The 17,454-nt window shown below is 41.7% G+C and overlaps 2 protein-coding genes across 2 annotated transcripts; both read right to left on the reverse strand.

Moving 5' to 3' along the window:
- Positions 1 to 5,005: 5,005 nt before the first annotated feature.
- On the reverse strand, positions 5,006 to 6,824 carry LOC134129024 (zinc finger protein 135-like). The gene is made up of 2 exons (XM_062562186.1): positions 6,790 to 6,824; positions 5,006 to 6,285 (listed from the first exon to the last, which is right to left on the reverse strand). Exons 1-2 carry the CDS (start codon positions 6,822 to 6,824, stop codon positions 5,361 to 5,363), a joined length of 960 nt encoding a protein of 319 aa, XP_062418170.1. The 3' UTR covers positions 5,006 to 5,360.
- A 364-nt stretch (positions 6,825 to 7,188) lies between these two features.
- On the reverse strand, positions 7,189 to 15,517 carry LOC134129025 (gastrula zinc finger protein XlCGF26.1-like). Its single transcript, XM_062562187.1, has 2 exons — positions 14,365 to 15,517; positions 7,189 to 9,065 (listed from the first exon to the last, which is right to left on the reverse strand). The coding sequence occupies exons 1-2, from the start codon at positions 15,349 to 15,351 to the stop codon at positions 8,436 to 8,438; spliced, it is 1,617 nt and encodes a 538-aa protein (XP_062418171.1). The 5' UTR covers positions 15,352 to 15,517; the 3' UTR covers positions 7,189 to 8,435.
- Positions 15,518 to 17,454: the final 1,937 nt, after the last annotated feature.

Raw genomic sequence — 17,454 nt, forward strand, 5'->3', positions numbered from 1 at the left:
GGTATTCCCTTGGTAGCCATGGTGCGCAGGGGAATGGCCTCCGGGTATCTGGTGGCGTTGTCCAGTATCACCAGGATGTATTGGTGGCCCCGGTTGCTCTTGGGTAACGGTCCCACTAAGTCCATGGCGATCCTGCTGAAGGGGACTTAGAGGATGGGTAGGGGGACCAAGGGGTTGCGGGAATGGCCCTTTGGCGCCACCACCTGACACTCCGGGCAGCTCCGGCAGTAATCCTCAACGGCCTTCTTCACCCCCGGCCAGTAGAACCGGCCTTTGATCAGGTCGAGGGTTTTCTCCACCCCTAAATGAGCCCCCAGCAGGTGGGTGTGTAACAGCTGTAAGACATGTTGGACAAAGGGATGGGGCACCAACAACAACTCCACACATTCCTCATTCCTTTTCACGACTTGATACAGTAGTTTCTTTTTAATTGCAAAATGAGGATAAGTGACATGACTTACCCCCTCCATGGGTTCAGCAGCAATCGGGTCCTCGTCCAAAGGGGGGTCAATACACGGGGGGGGTTAGTCAGCCGGTCCAAGTCACAACAATTACTTCAGTTTTTCGTTCGTTCGTTCGCTCGCTCGCTGTCACCACACCTCTCTCTGCTCTGTCCTACTCCCAACGACCTCCTTCACTCTCCCTGCTTGCTTTATGGCTGTTCCTCCTACCCTGATTGCCGGCAGCCTCTCCTCTTTAGGCGGGGGAGGTCCATAGCAGGCTCGGGGGTGGAACCACCGGGCCGGCACATACCTCCCTTCTACCACCACTCCCCTCAGTCTGCTACAACACATAGAAAAAATTGTCTTGATGGTTTGTGGGATTTAAGAAAAATAAGATTAAGCAAAATCAGATTAAACATATACAGGCAAAAAGTAAATTAATATAAATGGATAAGATGCAAGAAGTTGAGCCAATTGCCTGCAGGGGATTGCACTGCTGATGAGTTGTGAAGATCCTCCGAGGCGTTGCTGGCGAACCAGGCAGGTGAGTACAATAAGGTCACCTTGCTGGAACCAGTGAAGAACCCAAGTGGAAGCCATAAGTGTCACTTTTAGAGGGGATCAATAATGCCCGGGGGGTTTAGTAGGGTCTTCAGTAGGGTTTGACTGAAATTTGTTGTTTATACGAGGAACATGTTCCAGTGGATCTTGAACTGGACTCTGCTTCGCCACCAGCTGTGATCTCCTTCTGTATCGCCATCCTCCCAACACACCACACCAAGGAAGAAGAAGAAGAACCACCAACTACAGCCCCATCAATGAACACTACAAAATGCTTGGATGATCTGAACGAGAGACGACAGGAGTCTGATGAGCAAAGAAACCAGGACTCATTCGGCGAGTCTGAAGATCCACAGAATCAAAGAACTGTTACTCCTTTACTCCTTCCTGGACGTCGTCATGAACTGACGTTTCGAAACGTCAAGGAAGCAGAACTTTTGGAGAACCACCAAAGTTGTGTCGGCACAAGTGATTCCAAGCTGACAAAGTAAGAGATCTGACGAGAGCAGAGAAGAGGAGCTGTACCAGGGACGAAGAAAGAAGGAGAAACAGTGATGGGCAACAACTATTGAAACACACCAGGTGAAAAAGTTTGGAGGACAACAGAATTCTCAACAGGACGATGAAAATTGGGGAAAATGCAGCATGCTGGGAGATGATCTCGATCCGCTGACCGATGATATCTAGGCTTCAATGGCCTTATTTGAATAAAATTCAATTCAGGAATCAGGAATCAGGAAACGTTTATTGCCATCATTTGTTAGACATACATGAAATTTGACTTGGCGGTTGGTGCATGATGACACAACAGTACAATAATGGACTACAGACAACGTAGTGAAGCAATAAGATCAAAATATAATAAATTGAATTCAATTCTTTACTAGTCAGATATTGTGATAAAATGATAAATAAAGTTATGTAGACAGCATGTTGTAAGATATTTGTTTTTTACCTAAAGAGTGGTTTTCTTATCACTGAGCCATCGAACCCCCCCAGGAGGCTAGGGGGAACTCGTTTTGACATTTTTTATTTTATAATCTCATGTTTCTGTGTTCATTCCTTGGTCTCACAAAAACATATATTTTTCAATCTTATGTGTGATTAAAGAATAATCAAAAGAGTGGAATGTAATGGTAAACTATGTTAAAACATAGCCTTATGCTAAAAGGGTGATTATGGTCTGTATCAAAGTAATGCGAGAAAAGCAGGGTCATTTTTAAAGTTTCCTTTTGCAGCTGTGTAGAGGAGGGCAGTCGAATATGCTTTCTCACAAATGCTCGAACAAAGGACTGTTACCCACATCTTAACCCTGGCTCATTTCTCACTTGGTTTGTAAGTTTTCATATCTGCTATCTCACAGGTGGTTTAGTTTTTAGGGTCCGGAGCCTCTCGTGGCCACCTGCCACTGGAAATGACCTTAACTTGTGTGTATAAAAGCTCAGTGTTTTGACTGATCGGAGATGCCATCTCCACAGAGCACCGTAATGCGTGCTGGTGTATTTGACCTCCTGCTTGCAAGCAATAAATGGACTTTTGCAACTTTGATCATTCACCAAGACTCTGTTTTATTAGATGAACCTACATTACACGTCATTGAACGGACGCCGTCATTCAAAGCGACTTACATTGCATTACAAGCCATGCCTTACATTTTGACTGGAGAGCAATTGGGGGTTAGGTGTCTTACACAGAGACACTTCGACATGGAGCAACCGAGATTTGAACCGTCACCCTTGCGGCTCCCAAGCTACTTCACCATCGCCCCTAGAAACAAGTCATTCTCTTCTCCCGAACTTTTATTGAAATATTCCACATCACTCAATTTGCAAACCAAGACGTTTGAAAGATTCAAGTAGTAATTTACCCCAAAACATAACTAAAAGCAAGTTTCATGAAGGAACAACACCTTATTTTGTTGCTGAAGTACAATCTAAATAATAATTGTAAAAATTGCTCAGAATATTTCCTCAGTGGAGTTGCATCTATGACGTTTCATCCTTGTGGATTTTTCTCACATGGACAATTAAGATACCAGAACTTCTGAAACATCTTTCACATATTATACAGGATTAAGGCTTCTCCCCAGTATGGATTCTTGTGTGATACTTCAAATGTTCTAGCTGAGTGAAAGTTTTCCCACAGGTGATGCAGGAATATGGTTGATCAACCTTGTGGGCTGTTCTAACGTGGGCAGACAAGTGTTCTTCATGTTAGAAATATTTTCCACATGTTCCGCACAAAAATGTCTTCTCACCTGGAGGAGCCAGAATCTGCTGTTGTGGCTCCTTGGTTGATGTTAAACTACGTTTTACTCCTTTCTGATCTTTGCTATCAGATTCATGAGAGATGTTTGGTTCTGGTCCCACAAAACGCTCACAGTCCATTTCCTCATCTAACGAGCTGGTACACGTGCTAGCTGGAGGCTCTGCCTCTGATTCACTCTGACTTTTGTCAGGATTCAAAAACGGAGTCTCATCATTACGGTGATCAGTTTCCTCACAAGTCGGAGTCAACGTAAAGGTGTCGGCCTCCTGCTTCGGTTCAAGCTGCTCTCCCTCCTGACTGCTGCAGAGTTCCTCCTGTTCCTCTTTAATCTGTGGAGGATCTGGGTCCTCTTGGTCCACACTGGGGTTCCTCTCCTGGAGACACAGCTGCTGGTCAGAGAGAACCTCCTCCTGCTTACAGACACGTGACTGTGGGAGCTCTGGAGGGACAAAAGTAATAGAAAAACAAACGTTTGCGCGAATAAATACAACGAATGTGAATAGACTACAACCGTCATGTTTCGTACTTTTCAATTAGTAAAGTAACAGCATTTGCTGGAAAATCTTGTCTCGTCTTTGTTGCTTTAGATCACGGATGTTCCTCACAAAGTTGTACTCACCTATCCTGTGTAACCTCACTTCGGGTTTCCAAATAACATCCAACATTCCGCGCTGCCGCTCGATCTCTTCCTGATACTCGACGATGGTTCTTTTAAAAACTCCGAATATTTCTTCAGCAGCAGCAGATAGTCGCTGGTTGACAAACTCTCTCAAACACTCAACTGAAGACATTGTTGCTTGGTTACCGATGGAATAATAACGTGCACGTCCACTGCACAGAGCAACGGCTGGGTGTCACACTATAAAGTTCCGACTGGAGACCTCTGTCACTTTAAGGTTCCGCTTGAATTAAAGCTGCAGGTCGTCTTGTTATTTTTCTATGAACTTGATTTGCGGGTCGCAATCAACTTGAATAGATACATACCGTCACTTAAAGTACTGCTGTTTGCATTTTCAGGGTAACAGTTTCATCACTGTTCTAACAGATTACACGTAATTGTGTTCCTTTAAAAAATATCTCAACAGTGCCTGCAGCTCTCGCCAGAACTCTCTTCAAACTCAACTCCCGTCCCAACTGTTTCTGTTTCTCACTGAATGGTTTCGTCTATAACTTTACATTTTTAGCCATTAAATACAGTTTTGAGTTGTGTCCAGTCTGTCAGAATCTCAAACTCAATATTCTGACCTCCTTTCTTCAATACTTCCCTTTATATGTCTTGTTAAAAAATAATTGTAGGCCTATATTCCCCAGACTACATCAACCACTTGATCAGTCATCCGTTTCCGCTATGTTTAACTCTTACTGTTGCTTTATAATTTGAATTTCAACTTCTTACCCGAGTTTGTAAAAATTAATTCTTTTTCGCTGGATACACGTGACGTCAATCAGGACTCCTTCGGTTTCCGCCCGTTCTCTCTTGTCTAAGGAGGTATGAGGCAGGATCATCAGCTGGTGATCCTGGAAAAGGCCGTTTTTTCTGGACGGTCCCCCGGAGACTGACGGACAGTCAGTGAATCCTGTTTGTGACGCCAAATTGTTGTGGAATATTTCAATAAGTTCGGAAGAAGAGAATGATTTGTCTAATAAAACAGAGTCTTGATGAATGATCAAAGTTGCAAAAAGTCCATTTATTGCTTGCAAGAAGGAGGTCAACTACACAGGCACGTATCATGGTGCTCTGTGGAGAGAAAACCCTGAGTTCTTATACACACACATGAAGGTCATTTCTAGTGGTAGGCGGCCACAAGAGAAACAGAAACCTAAAACTCTAAACCACCTGTGAGATAACAGAGATGAAAAGTTATAAATCAAGCAGGAAAGGATTCAAGGCAAAGATGGAAGTAACCAAGCTCCTTTGTTCGAGCATTCGGGTGAAGGCCGGTTTGACTGTCCTCCTTCACACAGCTTCAAAAGACAACTTTTGGATTTCCCTTTTCTTCTCACATTGCTTCAACACAGACAATAATCACTCTTTAAGCATAAGATTATTTTATAACATATTTTACCATTACAAACATCTTTCACATATTATACAGGATTAGGCTTCTCCCCAGTATGGATTCTTGTGTGAGTCTTCAAATCTTGTGGCCGAGTGAATGTTTTGCCACAGGTGATGCAAGAATATGGCTTCTCCCCAGTATGGATTCTTGTGTGATACTTCAAACATTCTGGCCGAGTGAATGTTTTCCCACAGGTGATGTAGGAATATGGTTTCTCCCCAGTATGGATTCTTGTGTGATTCTTCAAACTTGATGCATGAGTGAATGTTTTGCCACAGGTGATGCAGGAATATGGCTTCTCCCCAGTATGAATTCTTGTGTGATTCTTCAAATGTTCTTGCCGAGTGAATGTTTTGCCACAGGTGATGCAAGAATATGGTTTCTCCCCAGTATGGATTCTTGTGTGATACTTCAAACTTGATGCATGGGTGAATGTTTTGCCACAGGTTATGCAAGAATATGGTTGATCAACACTGTGGAATCTTTTCACATGGGCCAACAAAGTTTTGTTTTGTTGGAAATATTTTCCACATGTTTTGCACAAAAATGTCTTCTCACCTGGAGGAGCCAGAATCTGCTGTTGTGGCTCCTTGGTTGATGTTAAACTACGTTTTACTCCTTTCTGATCTTTGCTATCAGATTCATGAGAGATGTTTGGTTCTGGTCCCACAAAACGCTCACAGTCCATTTCTTCATCTAACGAGCTGGTACACGTGCTAGCTGGAGGATCTGCCTCTGATTCACTCTTACTTTTGTCAGGATTCAAAAACGGAGTCTCATCATCACTGTGATCAGTTTCCTCACAAGTCGGAGTCAACGTAAAGGTGTCGGCCTCCTGCTTCGGTTCAAGCTGCTCTCCCTCCTGACTGCTGCAGAGTTCCTCCTGTTCCTCTTTAATCTGTGGAGGATCTGGGTCCTCTTGGTCCACACTGGGGTTCCTCTCCTGGAGACACAGCTGCTGGTCAGAGAGAACCTCCTCCTGCTTACAGACACGTGACTGTGGGAGCTCTGGAGGGACAAAAGAAATAGAAAAACAAACGTTTGAGTAAATTAACAACGTGTGTGAATAAACTACAACCGTCATGTTTCCTACTGTTCAATTAATAAAGGAACAGCATTTGCTGGAAAATCTTGTCTCGTCTTTGTTGCTTTAGATCACGGATGTTCCTCACAAAGTTGTACTCACCTATCCTGTGTAACCTCACTTCGGGTTTCCAAATAACATCCAACATTCCGCGCTGCCGCTCGATCTCTTCCTGATACTCGACGATGGTTCTTTTAAAAACTCCGAATATTTCTTCAGCAGCAGCAGATAGTCGCTGGTTGACAAACTCTCTCAAACACTCAACTGAAGACATTGTTGCTTGGTTACCGATGGAATAATAACGTGCACTTCCACGACACTGAGCAACGGCTGGGTGTCACGCTATAAAGTTCCGACTGGAGACCTCAGTCACTTTAAGGTTCCGCTTGAATTAAAGCTGCAGGTCATCTTGTTCTTTTTCTATAAACTTGATTTGCGGGTCGCAATCAATTTGAATAGATACATACCGTCACTTAAAGTACTGCTGTGTGCATTTTCAGGGTAACAGTTTCATCACTGTTCTAACAGATAACACTTAATCGTGTTTCTTTAAGAAATCTCAACAGTGCCTGCAGCTCTCGCCAGAACTCTCTTCAAACTCAACTCCCGTCCCAACTGTTTCTGTTTCTCACTGAATTGTTTCGTCTATAACTTTACATTTTTAGCCATTAAATACAGCTTTGAGTTGTGTCCAGTCTGTCAGAATCTCAAACTCAATATTCTGACATATATACATTCTGATATATAAACATTTCAGAAAATAATACGGCAAGGCAAGTTTATTTGTATAGCGCTTTTCATACACGAGGCAGACTCAAAGTGCTTCACATCATAACATGTCATACCATAAAGTGAAATAAAATGCAAGAATTAAAAGACAATTAAGAAACAGCAAATAAAATTGTAAATATAAAAAGAATTCAAAGTTACAGTGCAGAGTGAGAGATTAAAATCTTATTAAAATTGTTTGATTAAAGGTTAAAAGGGCAATGTGGGTCAAATTTAGCAGAAGGCAAAGGTGAACATAAAAGTTTTCAGTCTTGTTTTAAACGTGGTCAGAGTTGGGGCGAGTCTTAAATCTTCAGGAAGTTTATTCCAGCTGTTTGTTGCATAGTAACTAAATGATGCTTTCCCATGATTTGTATTTACACTGGGAATCACTAACAGATTGGTGTAGGAAGATCTTAGTGATCTTGAAGGCTTATGTAGTGGTAGCATATCAGTGATATACTTTGGCCCTAAACCATGTCGTGATTTATATGTGAGCAGTAGGATTTTGAAATTAATTCTCTGACATACTAGGAGCCAATGTAAGGATTTAAGAATTGGTGTAATGTGCTCACATTTCTTGGTCTTTGTCAGCACTCTAGCAGCAGCGTTCTAAACAAGCTGGAGCTGCCTGACAGTTTTTTTTGGAAGACCTGCAAGGAGACCATAACAATAGTCTAGCCTACTAGTTACAAAGGCATGTACAAGTGTTTCTAAGTCTTGAGCTGACATGAGCCCTCTAAGTCGTGCTACATTTTTTAGGTGACAGTAAGCCGATTTTGTTACTGATTTGATGTGACTCTCTAAGTGTAAATCTGAATCCATAATAACCCCCAGATTTCTGGCTTCATAACACACATCAAACCGGTTAAATGTTTGCAGGATATGTTCACGAAGAATTTTCAAAGATTTAAGTGGATGACAGAAAATTCCACAAAAACTTTTCGTAAACAGCAAGTTACATAAAGGAAAAAAACAGGAAAATACAACAATACTCTATTGTGTGGCTGAATAAACATTGAAAAAAGTGACCAAAATTGGAGGCCCAGTTGGTGAGATCTGGAAGAATTCAGCCAAACAACTTCTCTCGTTCTGGTAGATTTATTTGTCAGATCACAACTATCAGCGCTGCGTCTGCAAAGGCAGGAGCAGAGAAGCAGAGAAGAAAAGATTTCTATTGGCCCAAAACTGGCTTCGAGGGGGAGCAGGTCCTCCCCCCGCAACACGAGATCCAATCACATGCAATGTGTCTCAATAACAAACAGTATGGATTCTTGTGTGATACTTCAAACTTGATGCATTAGTGAATGTTTTCTCACAGGTGTTGCAGGAATATGGCTTCTCCCCAGTATGGATTCTTGTGTGATTCTTCAAATGTGATGCATTAGTGAATGTTTTGCCACAGGTGATGCAGGAATATGGCTTCTCCCCAGTATGGATTCTTGTGTGAGACTTCAAATATTCTGGCCGAGCGAATGTTTTGCCACAGGTGATGCAAGAATATGGCTTCTCCCCAGTATGGATTCTTGTGTGAGACTTCAAAAGTTCTGGCCGAGCGAATGTTTTGCCACAGGTGATGCAGGAATATGGCTTCTCCCCAGTATGGATTCTTGTGTGATTCTTCAAACTTGATGCAATAGTGAATGTTTTCCCACAGGTGATGCAAGAATATGACTCCCCCCCCGTATGGATTCTCATATGAGTACTCAAAGTTGATGCATTAGTGAATGTTTTGCTACAGGTGATGCAGGAATATGGCTTCTCCCCAGTATGAATTCTTGTGTGAGACTTCAAACTTCCTGTCTGAGTGAATGTTTTGCCACAGGTGATGCAGGAATAAGGCTTCTCCCCAGAATGAATCCAGTGCCGGCGCCCCGCACACGCACATCACGCGCTGCGCGTAGGGCACCAAGTGCCTGGGGGGGCACCAAAAAATCTGGGACGGGAAAAATCATCACAGTAGGCTACTAGTATAAATAACAAATAAAATATGTCTAAAGCATGCTAATATGCAAAATCAATACAAAGTCAAAAAGTAATAGGCCTAGACCAAATTAGTGGAGAAAAAGGGGAACCTCCTGTGCGCCCCCCCTCCCCCCACCTCCCAGTGGTTTGTTCCATTATGCCTCAAATCTCAAATGTGACAGACAGCTTTGAAACGGCTTCGAAAAGGCATCAAGAGTCGGGGGCGGAAAAAAGAGACAGCGGGATGATGCTCGCGCGTCGCTCTCAGCTAAGACAATGTTTTAAACCAGGGGTCCCCAAACTTTGTCTCGTGAGGACCGTTACTAGCGGTCACCGGGCGGCCGGCTGCCCACATGTACTCGCCTCATAATGTCCGCACGGACCGCCGTGGGCCGTAGTCGGTACTCGTCCGCGGGCCGCCCCAAGTTTCTGTTACCGTTACCGTTTCTGTTATCATTTGTTTTTATGTTATCATTTACGTTTTTGCATAACAATCGGCTTCAAGCGGCATATCCCAATCTGTGGACTCTCCCTGTCACAGTTGCCTCTGCTGAGCGAAGCTTTTCAAAGCTCAAACTAATCAAAACGTACCTGCGCTCATCAATGGGGCAGGAACGTTTAAGTGGTCTGGCTGTCATCAGCATCAATGGGGACGTGGCTCAGAAACTGTCATATGACCTGAGAGCTGATTTTGCAGCTAGGAAATGCAGGCGTGTGCCTCTGTAGGGCCTTTGACAACTGATGGTAGTGAACATGTTTGTAATATTGTTCTATCGGATAGCAGAATGGTCTCTTTTATAGAGATGGTAAAGTAAATTCTACTGTGCAGTTTGCACTTTATTATTATTTGCACTTATGTATATTATTTACTGAAGAAATGTGCACATTATTACTTACACGGTTATATACTTGAATACTTTCTGCGTTTACAATGTTCAGTTCCAAATCTGTGTTTTTAGTAATTGTGGTGGTATTTGGTATTTATAATTTATAATTTTATCTTTTATATAATTTATTTCTTTTCATGTTTGTTTATGTAAATTATTTATGTTTAGAAGTTATTTGGGGAATAAAGAGAACCTAACTAAGACATTCTGAATGGTTGTTATTCCTTTGGTGGTGGTGGTTGGTTGGTTCGTTGGTTGGGGGGGGGCACCACCAAGCATTTGTGCTTAGGGCACCCAAATGGCTAGCGCCGGCCCTGAATGAATCCTCATATGAGTACTCAAATGTGATGAAACAGTGAATGTTTTGCCACAGGTGATGCAGGAATATGGCTTCTCCCCCGTATGGATTCTCATATGAGTCCTCAAACTTGATGCATTGGTGAATGTTTTGCCACAGGTGCTGCATAAAAACGGTTGATCAACCTTGTGGGCTGTTCTAACGTGGGCAGACAAGTTTTCTTTATGTTGGAAATATTCTCCACATGTTTCGCACAAAAATGTCTTCTTACCTGGAGGAGCCAGAATCTGCTGTTGTGGCTCCTTGGTTGATGTTAAACTACGTTTTACTCCTTTCTGATCTTTGCTATCAGATTCATGAGAGATGTTTGGTTCTGGTCCCACAAAACGCTCACAGTCCATTTCCTCATCTAACGAGCTGGTACACGTGCTAGCTGGAGGCTCTGCCTCTGATTCACTCTGACTTTTGTCAGGATTCAAAAACGGAGTCTCATCATCACGGTGATCAGTTTCCTCACAAGTCGGAGTCAACGTAAAGGTGTCGGCCTCCTGCTTCGGTTCAAGCTGCTCTCCCTCCTGACTGCTGCAGAGTTCCTCCTGTTCCTCTTTAATCTGTGGAGGATCTGGGTCCTCTTGGTCCACACTGGGGTTCCTCTCCTGGAGACACAGCTGCTGGTCAGAGAGAACCTCCTCCTGCTTACAGACACGTGGCTGTGGGAGCTCTGGAGGGACAAAAGAAATAGAAAAACAAACGTTTGAGTAAATTAACAACGAGTGTGAATAAACTACAACCGTCATGTTTCCTACTGTTCAATTAATAAAGTAACAGCATTTGCTGGAAAATCTTGTATCGTCTTTGTTGCTTTAGATCACGGATGTTCCTCACAAAGTTGTACTCACCTATCCTGTGTAACCTCACTTCGGGTTTCCAAATAACATCCAACACTCTGCGCTGCCGCTCGATCTCTTCCTGATACTCGACGATGGTTCTTTTAAAAACTCCGAATATTTCTTCAGCAGCAGCAGATAGTCGCTGGTTGACAAACTCTCTCAAACACTCAACTGAAGACATTGTTGCTTGGTAAACGATGAAATAATTACCTGCGCCGCCTCATTGCCGAGCAACGTTTGGGTGTCACGCTTTAAAGGTCCGACCTAAAACACCGGTCACATTAAGGTTCCGATTTCCATTAAGAACGCAGCTCTGCCGTATTCTTCTTCTAACTCTTCTTTAATTAGAACGTAATGGTAGGAACCAACTTAACCCTTGTATGGTGATCGGGTTTGTGGGACCCGTTTTCATTTTTCAACAAAACAAAATTAATATGAAGAAATATTTTTTCAAACTCAGACTTTTTTGCCTTGGCTCATTGAGCCCTGTCCGTGCTGACCCAATCTGGTGTCCTTTTTTAATGGAGATGCATCTCTTACTGGGTTTTTATGGTGGGGCAGAACCTCTGAGACCATTTTAGATTCAGTCATTTCAGACATTGGTTTTATCTTGAGCTTGACTGTTTTTGACTTGTAGTCAGAGTGCAATAAAATGTACTGTACCTTCATTTGAGTGGTAACTTACGGTGGCGCGCACACACCACCTCACCAAGAAAGCCACCTTTTGGTTGCAGATGCAAACCGCCACTTAATGTACTCGGAAGGTGCAGTTTCATTACTGTTCTAACTGATAGCACACTTGTCCTCACTCTCTTTTTTGCCATTAAAGACAGAATTAAGTTAAGTCCTGCCCGTCACAATCTTAATATTGATATTATGACCTCCTTTCTTCTATGCTTCTCTTTGGTTGTCCTCACATTTATGTATTTCTAAATGTCTTTCTTTGTTGTCTTTGTCCCACTTCTTCTGTCATACGTCCAGTACGGCCTCTCTTATTAATGATTTAGTCTCCCTCGTTCCAAAAGGAATATTTACGTTATATTACATGTCATCTAGCTGACGCTTTTATCCAAAGCGCCGCATTCTGAGTGAGAAAGGTTTGTATTCTCCTGATGTTGTAGAGCGTGTATCTACAATATCTTATTTTAGTGCTTGTGTTGTGTGTTAAGTGCTAATGTTTTGACATTAGGCTGTTTATCATTTGAACAGATGACCACTCTCAGGTTTGACCTCTTCTACCCATTACAGTCCCAAGATTATTGCATTATTTGAATCTGTAGACAGTCTATCATTAATTGGTTTGCATATTGTCACACTACATTCTGAAATGAATACCTCTGATCCTATGTGTCTATCCTCAATGTTCTTGGATCCATTTGTGTACATCTGCAGATATAGTTCTAATTAGCGTTGATATATACTAAATTTGATGTACAATGTCATAAAGGTTACTTTTCCTAAGAACATTTACAAACTTCTTCCCCAATGAGAAAGAATTTTCTTCATTTGTAATTGCCCAACATTCTCCATCCATCAGAACTGTGATTATAACAGCTTTTATCTTCACACTCATCTTTTTGATCATCACTGCTGCATCTCTATTTATCTTCCAATAGCTGAACAGAATTGCCTCTATGAATTCTCGTAGATGCCTTCAGAACTTTCCGTAGTATTGCTCTCTTTCTTGGATAAAAGATCAGATGCACAGAATGTCCAACTCCTCCTTAATGGCACATCCACACGTGGCGTTGCATTGATATTCAAGGTCCTCAACTCATCAGCAGGACCGATATCTGCTGCTTTGTGCAAGGAGGAACAGGTTGGAATTGAGTTTTGGTAAAACGGACCAGCCTGTGGAAGAAGAGAATAGTGGAAATAATTTATTCTCAAAGCAGCCTTTGTGTCCCGTTCTAATAAAAAGCTTCAACTCCTTTCAACTCCAACCTCTCCGCAATGGCCGAGACCAGAGAGTTGTGTAAGGACATCAGGGATAAAATTGTCATCCTGCCCAAGGCTGGGACGCGCTACAGGACAATAGGCAAGCAGTTTGGTGAGAAGGCAACAACTGTTGGTGCAATTACTAGAAAATGGAAGTTCAAGACGATGGCCGAATCTCCCTGGGTCCGAGCTCCATGCAAGATCTCACCTCGCATCAATGATCATGAGGAAGGTGAGGGATCAGCCCATAGATGGTAATACCACTTAATTTTTTCAGCAGTGGAAAATATTTGATTGGGAGCTCTTCGTTTTTCTTTTGACTATTTCAAAAAAAGAAAAAAAACATATGAAGGCTACAATCATGAGTGAACTTCACTTGAGAGTTCAACAGTTTAAGAGATCAATCATTTTTATTTGCAGAAAATTGTTAGATTGACAATATTTTCTTCAGATAAATATATCATTTCTATATAAAACAGGGTAAAGATTTTGCAGTATATGTTTACTCAATGTGCAACAAAGACTTAAGTGGATTACAGTAAATTTCCATAAAACATGTAATTAACAGCAAGTTACATTAAGGAAAAAAAGTGAATTCAACAACACCCTATTTTGTTGCTGAAGAACTATGTTGGGATTTTCATTCCCTTCGGGTTGTTTGATGAGAAGAATCCAACACGTAAATCAATAAAAATAAAAATGTTTATTTAGAAGAGAAAAAGCAGTTACATTACAAGCAAATACATTGAGCAATTCCCCGCAGGTGCACCTGGAGACCCTGAACACGTATCATAAGCGATCCCTCCCAGAGTCTGACTGCTGTCCGACTCTTTTAATAATCTTCTCATGTCCTTGAAAACTAGTTTAAGCTGGTTTTGTCTCAGACGGCTGTTAACCAGGATGTTCAGGTGTTCCCCTCTCTGTACCATTCTGTGCTAGGAGCACTGCGTCAGATAGTGATTTATCTTCACGCTTCCTGTACCACTTTCCTCCCTCAGTTCCCTTGTGTGCCTCATATGGTCACAGCGTTATCTCCTGCATTGTCAAAACATCATTTTCTCTGAGAGAAAAATACAAATAGAAGGAAAAGATGGGGAGAAGAATAAAGAATAAAAATAAACTAATTGTGAAATACATCTCACAAGCACTATCTAAATAATAATCTTTGTCTCAGAATATTTCCTCAGAAGGAGTTGCATCTATGACGTTTCATCTTTGTGGATTTTTCTGACATGTTGAGTTAAGTTACTACAACTTTTGAAGCATTTTTTACATGTTTTACAAGAATATGGCTTCTCCCCAGTATGGACTCTGGTATGAACATTCAAATTGCCTGTATTAGAAAATGTTTTTACACAGGTGTCGTAGGAAAAAGCCTTCTCCCCAGTATGAATTCTCATATGAGACTTCAAATTTGATGCCCGATTGAATCGTTTCCCACAGGTGTTGCAAGAAAACAGACGTTCCCCAGAGTGAGCTTTTACGTGTGCTTTTAAGGATTTATTATATTTAAAACATTTTCCACATGTTTTACAAGAAAATGGTCTCTCATCACTGTGGACTGTTTTATGTGTCTCAAATGTGGATTTCTTAGTGAATTTTTTCCCACAGGTGACGCAGGAAAATAGCTTCTCCCCAGTATGAATTCTCATATGATTCTTCAAATTTGATGCCCAATTGAATCTTTTCCCACAGGTGTTGCAAGAAAACAGACGTTCCCCAGAGTGAATTTTAAAGTGTCTTTTTAAGGCATTACTACATTTAAAACATTTCCCACAAGTTTTGCAAGAAAATGGTCTCTCATCACTGTGGACTATTTTATGTTTCTCAAATGTGAATTTCTTTGTGAATCTTTTCCCACAGGTGATGCAAGAATATGGCTTTACCCCAGTATGGATTCTTGTATGAGTCCTCAAACTTGATGCATTAGCGAATGTTTTGCCACAGGTGCTGCATAAATATGGTTGATCAACCTTGTGGGCTGTTCTAACGTGGGCAGACAAGTTTTCTTTATGTTGGAAATATTTTCCACATGTTTCGCACAAAAATGTCTTCTCATCTGGAGGAGCCAGAATCTGCTGTTGTGGCTCCTTGGTTGATGTTAAACTACGTTTTATTCCTTTCTGATCTTTGCTTTCAGATTCATGAGAGATGTTTGGTTCTGGTCCCACAAAACGCTCACAGTCCATTTCCTCATCTAACGAGCTGGTACACGTGCTAGCTGGAGGATCTGCCTCTGATTCACTCTTACTTTTGTCAGGATTCAAAAACGGAGTCTCATCATCACTGTGATCAGTTTCCTCACAAGTCGGAGTCAACGTAAAGGTGTCGGCCTCCTGCTTCGGTTCAAGCTGCTCTCCCTCCTGACTGCTGCAGAGTTCCTCCTGTTCCTCTTTAATCTGTGGAGGATCTGGGTCCTCTTGGTCCACACTGGGGTTCCTCTCCTGGAGACACAGCTGCTGGTCAGAGAGAACCTCCTCCTGCTTACAGACACGTGGCTGTGGGAGCTCTGGAGGGACAAAAGAAATAGAAAAACAAACGTTTGGGCGAATAAATACAACGAGTGTGAATAAACTACAACCGTCGTGTTTCCTACTGTTCAATTAATAAAGGAACAGCATTTGCTGGAAAATCTTGTCTCGTCTTTGTTGCTTTAGATCACGGATGTTCCTCACAAAGTTGTACTCACCTATCCTGTGTAACCTCACTTCGGGTTTCCAAATAACATCCAACATTCCGCGCTGCCGCTCGATCTCTTCCTGATACTCGACGATGGTTCTTTTAAAAACTCCGAATATTTCTTCAGCAGCAGCAGATAGTCGCTGGTTGACAAACTCTCTCAAACACTCAACTGAAGACATTGTTGTTGGTAACCGATGAAATAATTACCTGCGCCGCCTCATTGCGGAGCAACGGTTGGGTGTCACGCTTTAAAGGTCCGACTTAAAACACCGGTCACATTAAGGTTCCGCTTCCCATTAAGGATGCAGCTCTGCCGTATTCTTCTTCTAACTCTTCTTTAATTAGAAAGTAATGCTAGGAACCAACTTAACCCTTGTATGGTGTTCAAGTCTGTGGGACCCGTTTTCATTTTTCAACAAAACAAAAATAATATAAAGAAATATTTTTTCAAACTCAGACTTATTGGCCTTGGCTCATTGAGCCCTGTCCATGCTGACCCAATCTAGTGTCCTTTTTTTGTCCCTTTTTTAATGGAGATGCATCTCTTTTACTGGGTTTTTATGGTGGGGCAGAACCTCTGAGACCATTTTAGATTCAGCCAGAACTCCCTCCAAACTCCACTTCTGTCCCAACTCTCTTTTTTGTTTTAAGATGTAACTCTGATTTGTCTGTTTTGTAACTTTACACATAGCACACTTGTCCTCACTCTCTTTTTTTGCCATTAAAGACAGAATTAAGTTATGTCCTGTCTGTCACAATCTTAATATTGATATTATGACCTCCTTTCTTCTATGCTTCCCTTTGGTTGTCCTCACATTTATGTATTTCTGAATGTCTTCCTTTGTTGTCTTTGTCCCACTTCTTCTGTCATACGTCCAGTACGGCCTCTCTTATTAATGATTTAGTCTCCCTCGTTCCAAAAGGAATATTTACATTATATTACATGTCATCTAGCTGACGCTTTTATATAAGCGCAGCATTCTGAGTGAGAAAGGTTTGTATTCTCCTGATGTTGTAGAGCGTGTATCTATAATATCTTATTTTAGTGCTTGTGTTAAAGTGCTAATGTTTTGACATTAGGCTGTTTATAATTTGAACAGATGACCACTCTCAGGTTTGACCTCTTCTACCCAATACAGTCCCAAGATTATTGCAATATTTAAATCTGTAGACAGTCTATCATTAATTGGTTTGCATATTGTCACACTACATTCTGAAATGAATACCCCTGATTCTATGTGTCTATCCTCAATGTCCTTGGTACATTTGTATACATCTGCAGATATAGTTATAATAATTATCGTTGATATATACTAAATTTGATGTACAATGTCATAAAGGTTTCTTTTCCTAAGAACATTTACAAACTTCTTCCCCAATAAGAAAGACTTTTCTGCATTTTTAATTGCCCAACATTCTCCGTCCATCAGAACTGTGATTATAACAGCTTTTATCTTCCCACTCGTCTTTTTGATCATCACTGCTGCATCTCTATTTGTCTTCCAATAGCTGAACCGAATTGCCTCTATGAATTCCTCGTAGATGCCTTCAGAACTTTCCATAGTATTGCTCTCTTTCTTGGATTAAAGATCAGATGCACAGAATGTCCA

Source organism: Pungitius pungitius, chromosome 5 (assembly GCF_949316345.1).
Source record: "Pungitius pungitius chromosome 5, fPunPun2.1, whole genome shotgun sequence".
Lineage (NCBI taxonomy): Eukaryota > Metazoa > Chordata > Actinopteri > Perciformes > Gasterosteidae > Pungitius > Pungitius pungitius.

Coding starts and splice junctions, on each gene's coding strand:
- LOC134129024 (XM_062562186.1), bottom strand. CDS start 6,824: ATGACCTGCAGCTTTAATTCAAGCGGAACCTTAAA. Junction 6,286..6,789: donor AATTCAAGCGGAACCTTAAA/GTGACTGAGGTC, acceptor TGACCAGCAGCT/GTGTCTCCAGGAGAGGAACC.
- LOC134129025 (XM_062562187.1), bottom strand. CDS start 15,351: ATGGACTGTGAGCGTTTTGTGGGACCAGAACCAAACATCTCTCATGAA. Junction 9,066..14,364: donor TCCACAAAGATGAAACGTCA/TAGATGCAACTC, acceptor GCGTGATGTGCG/TGTGCGGGGCGCCGGCACTG.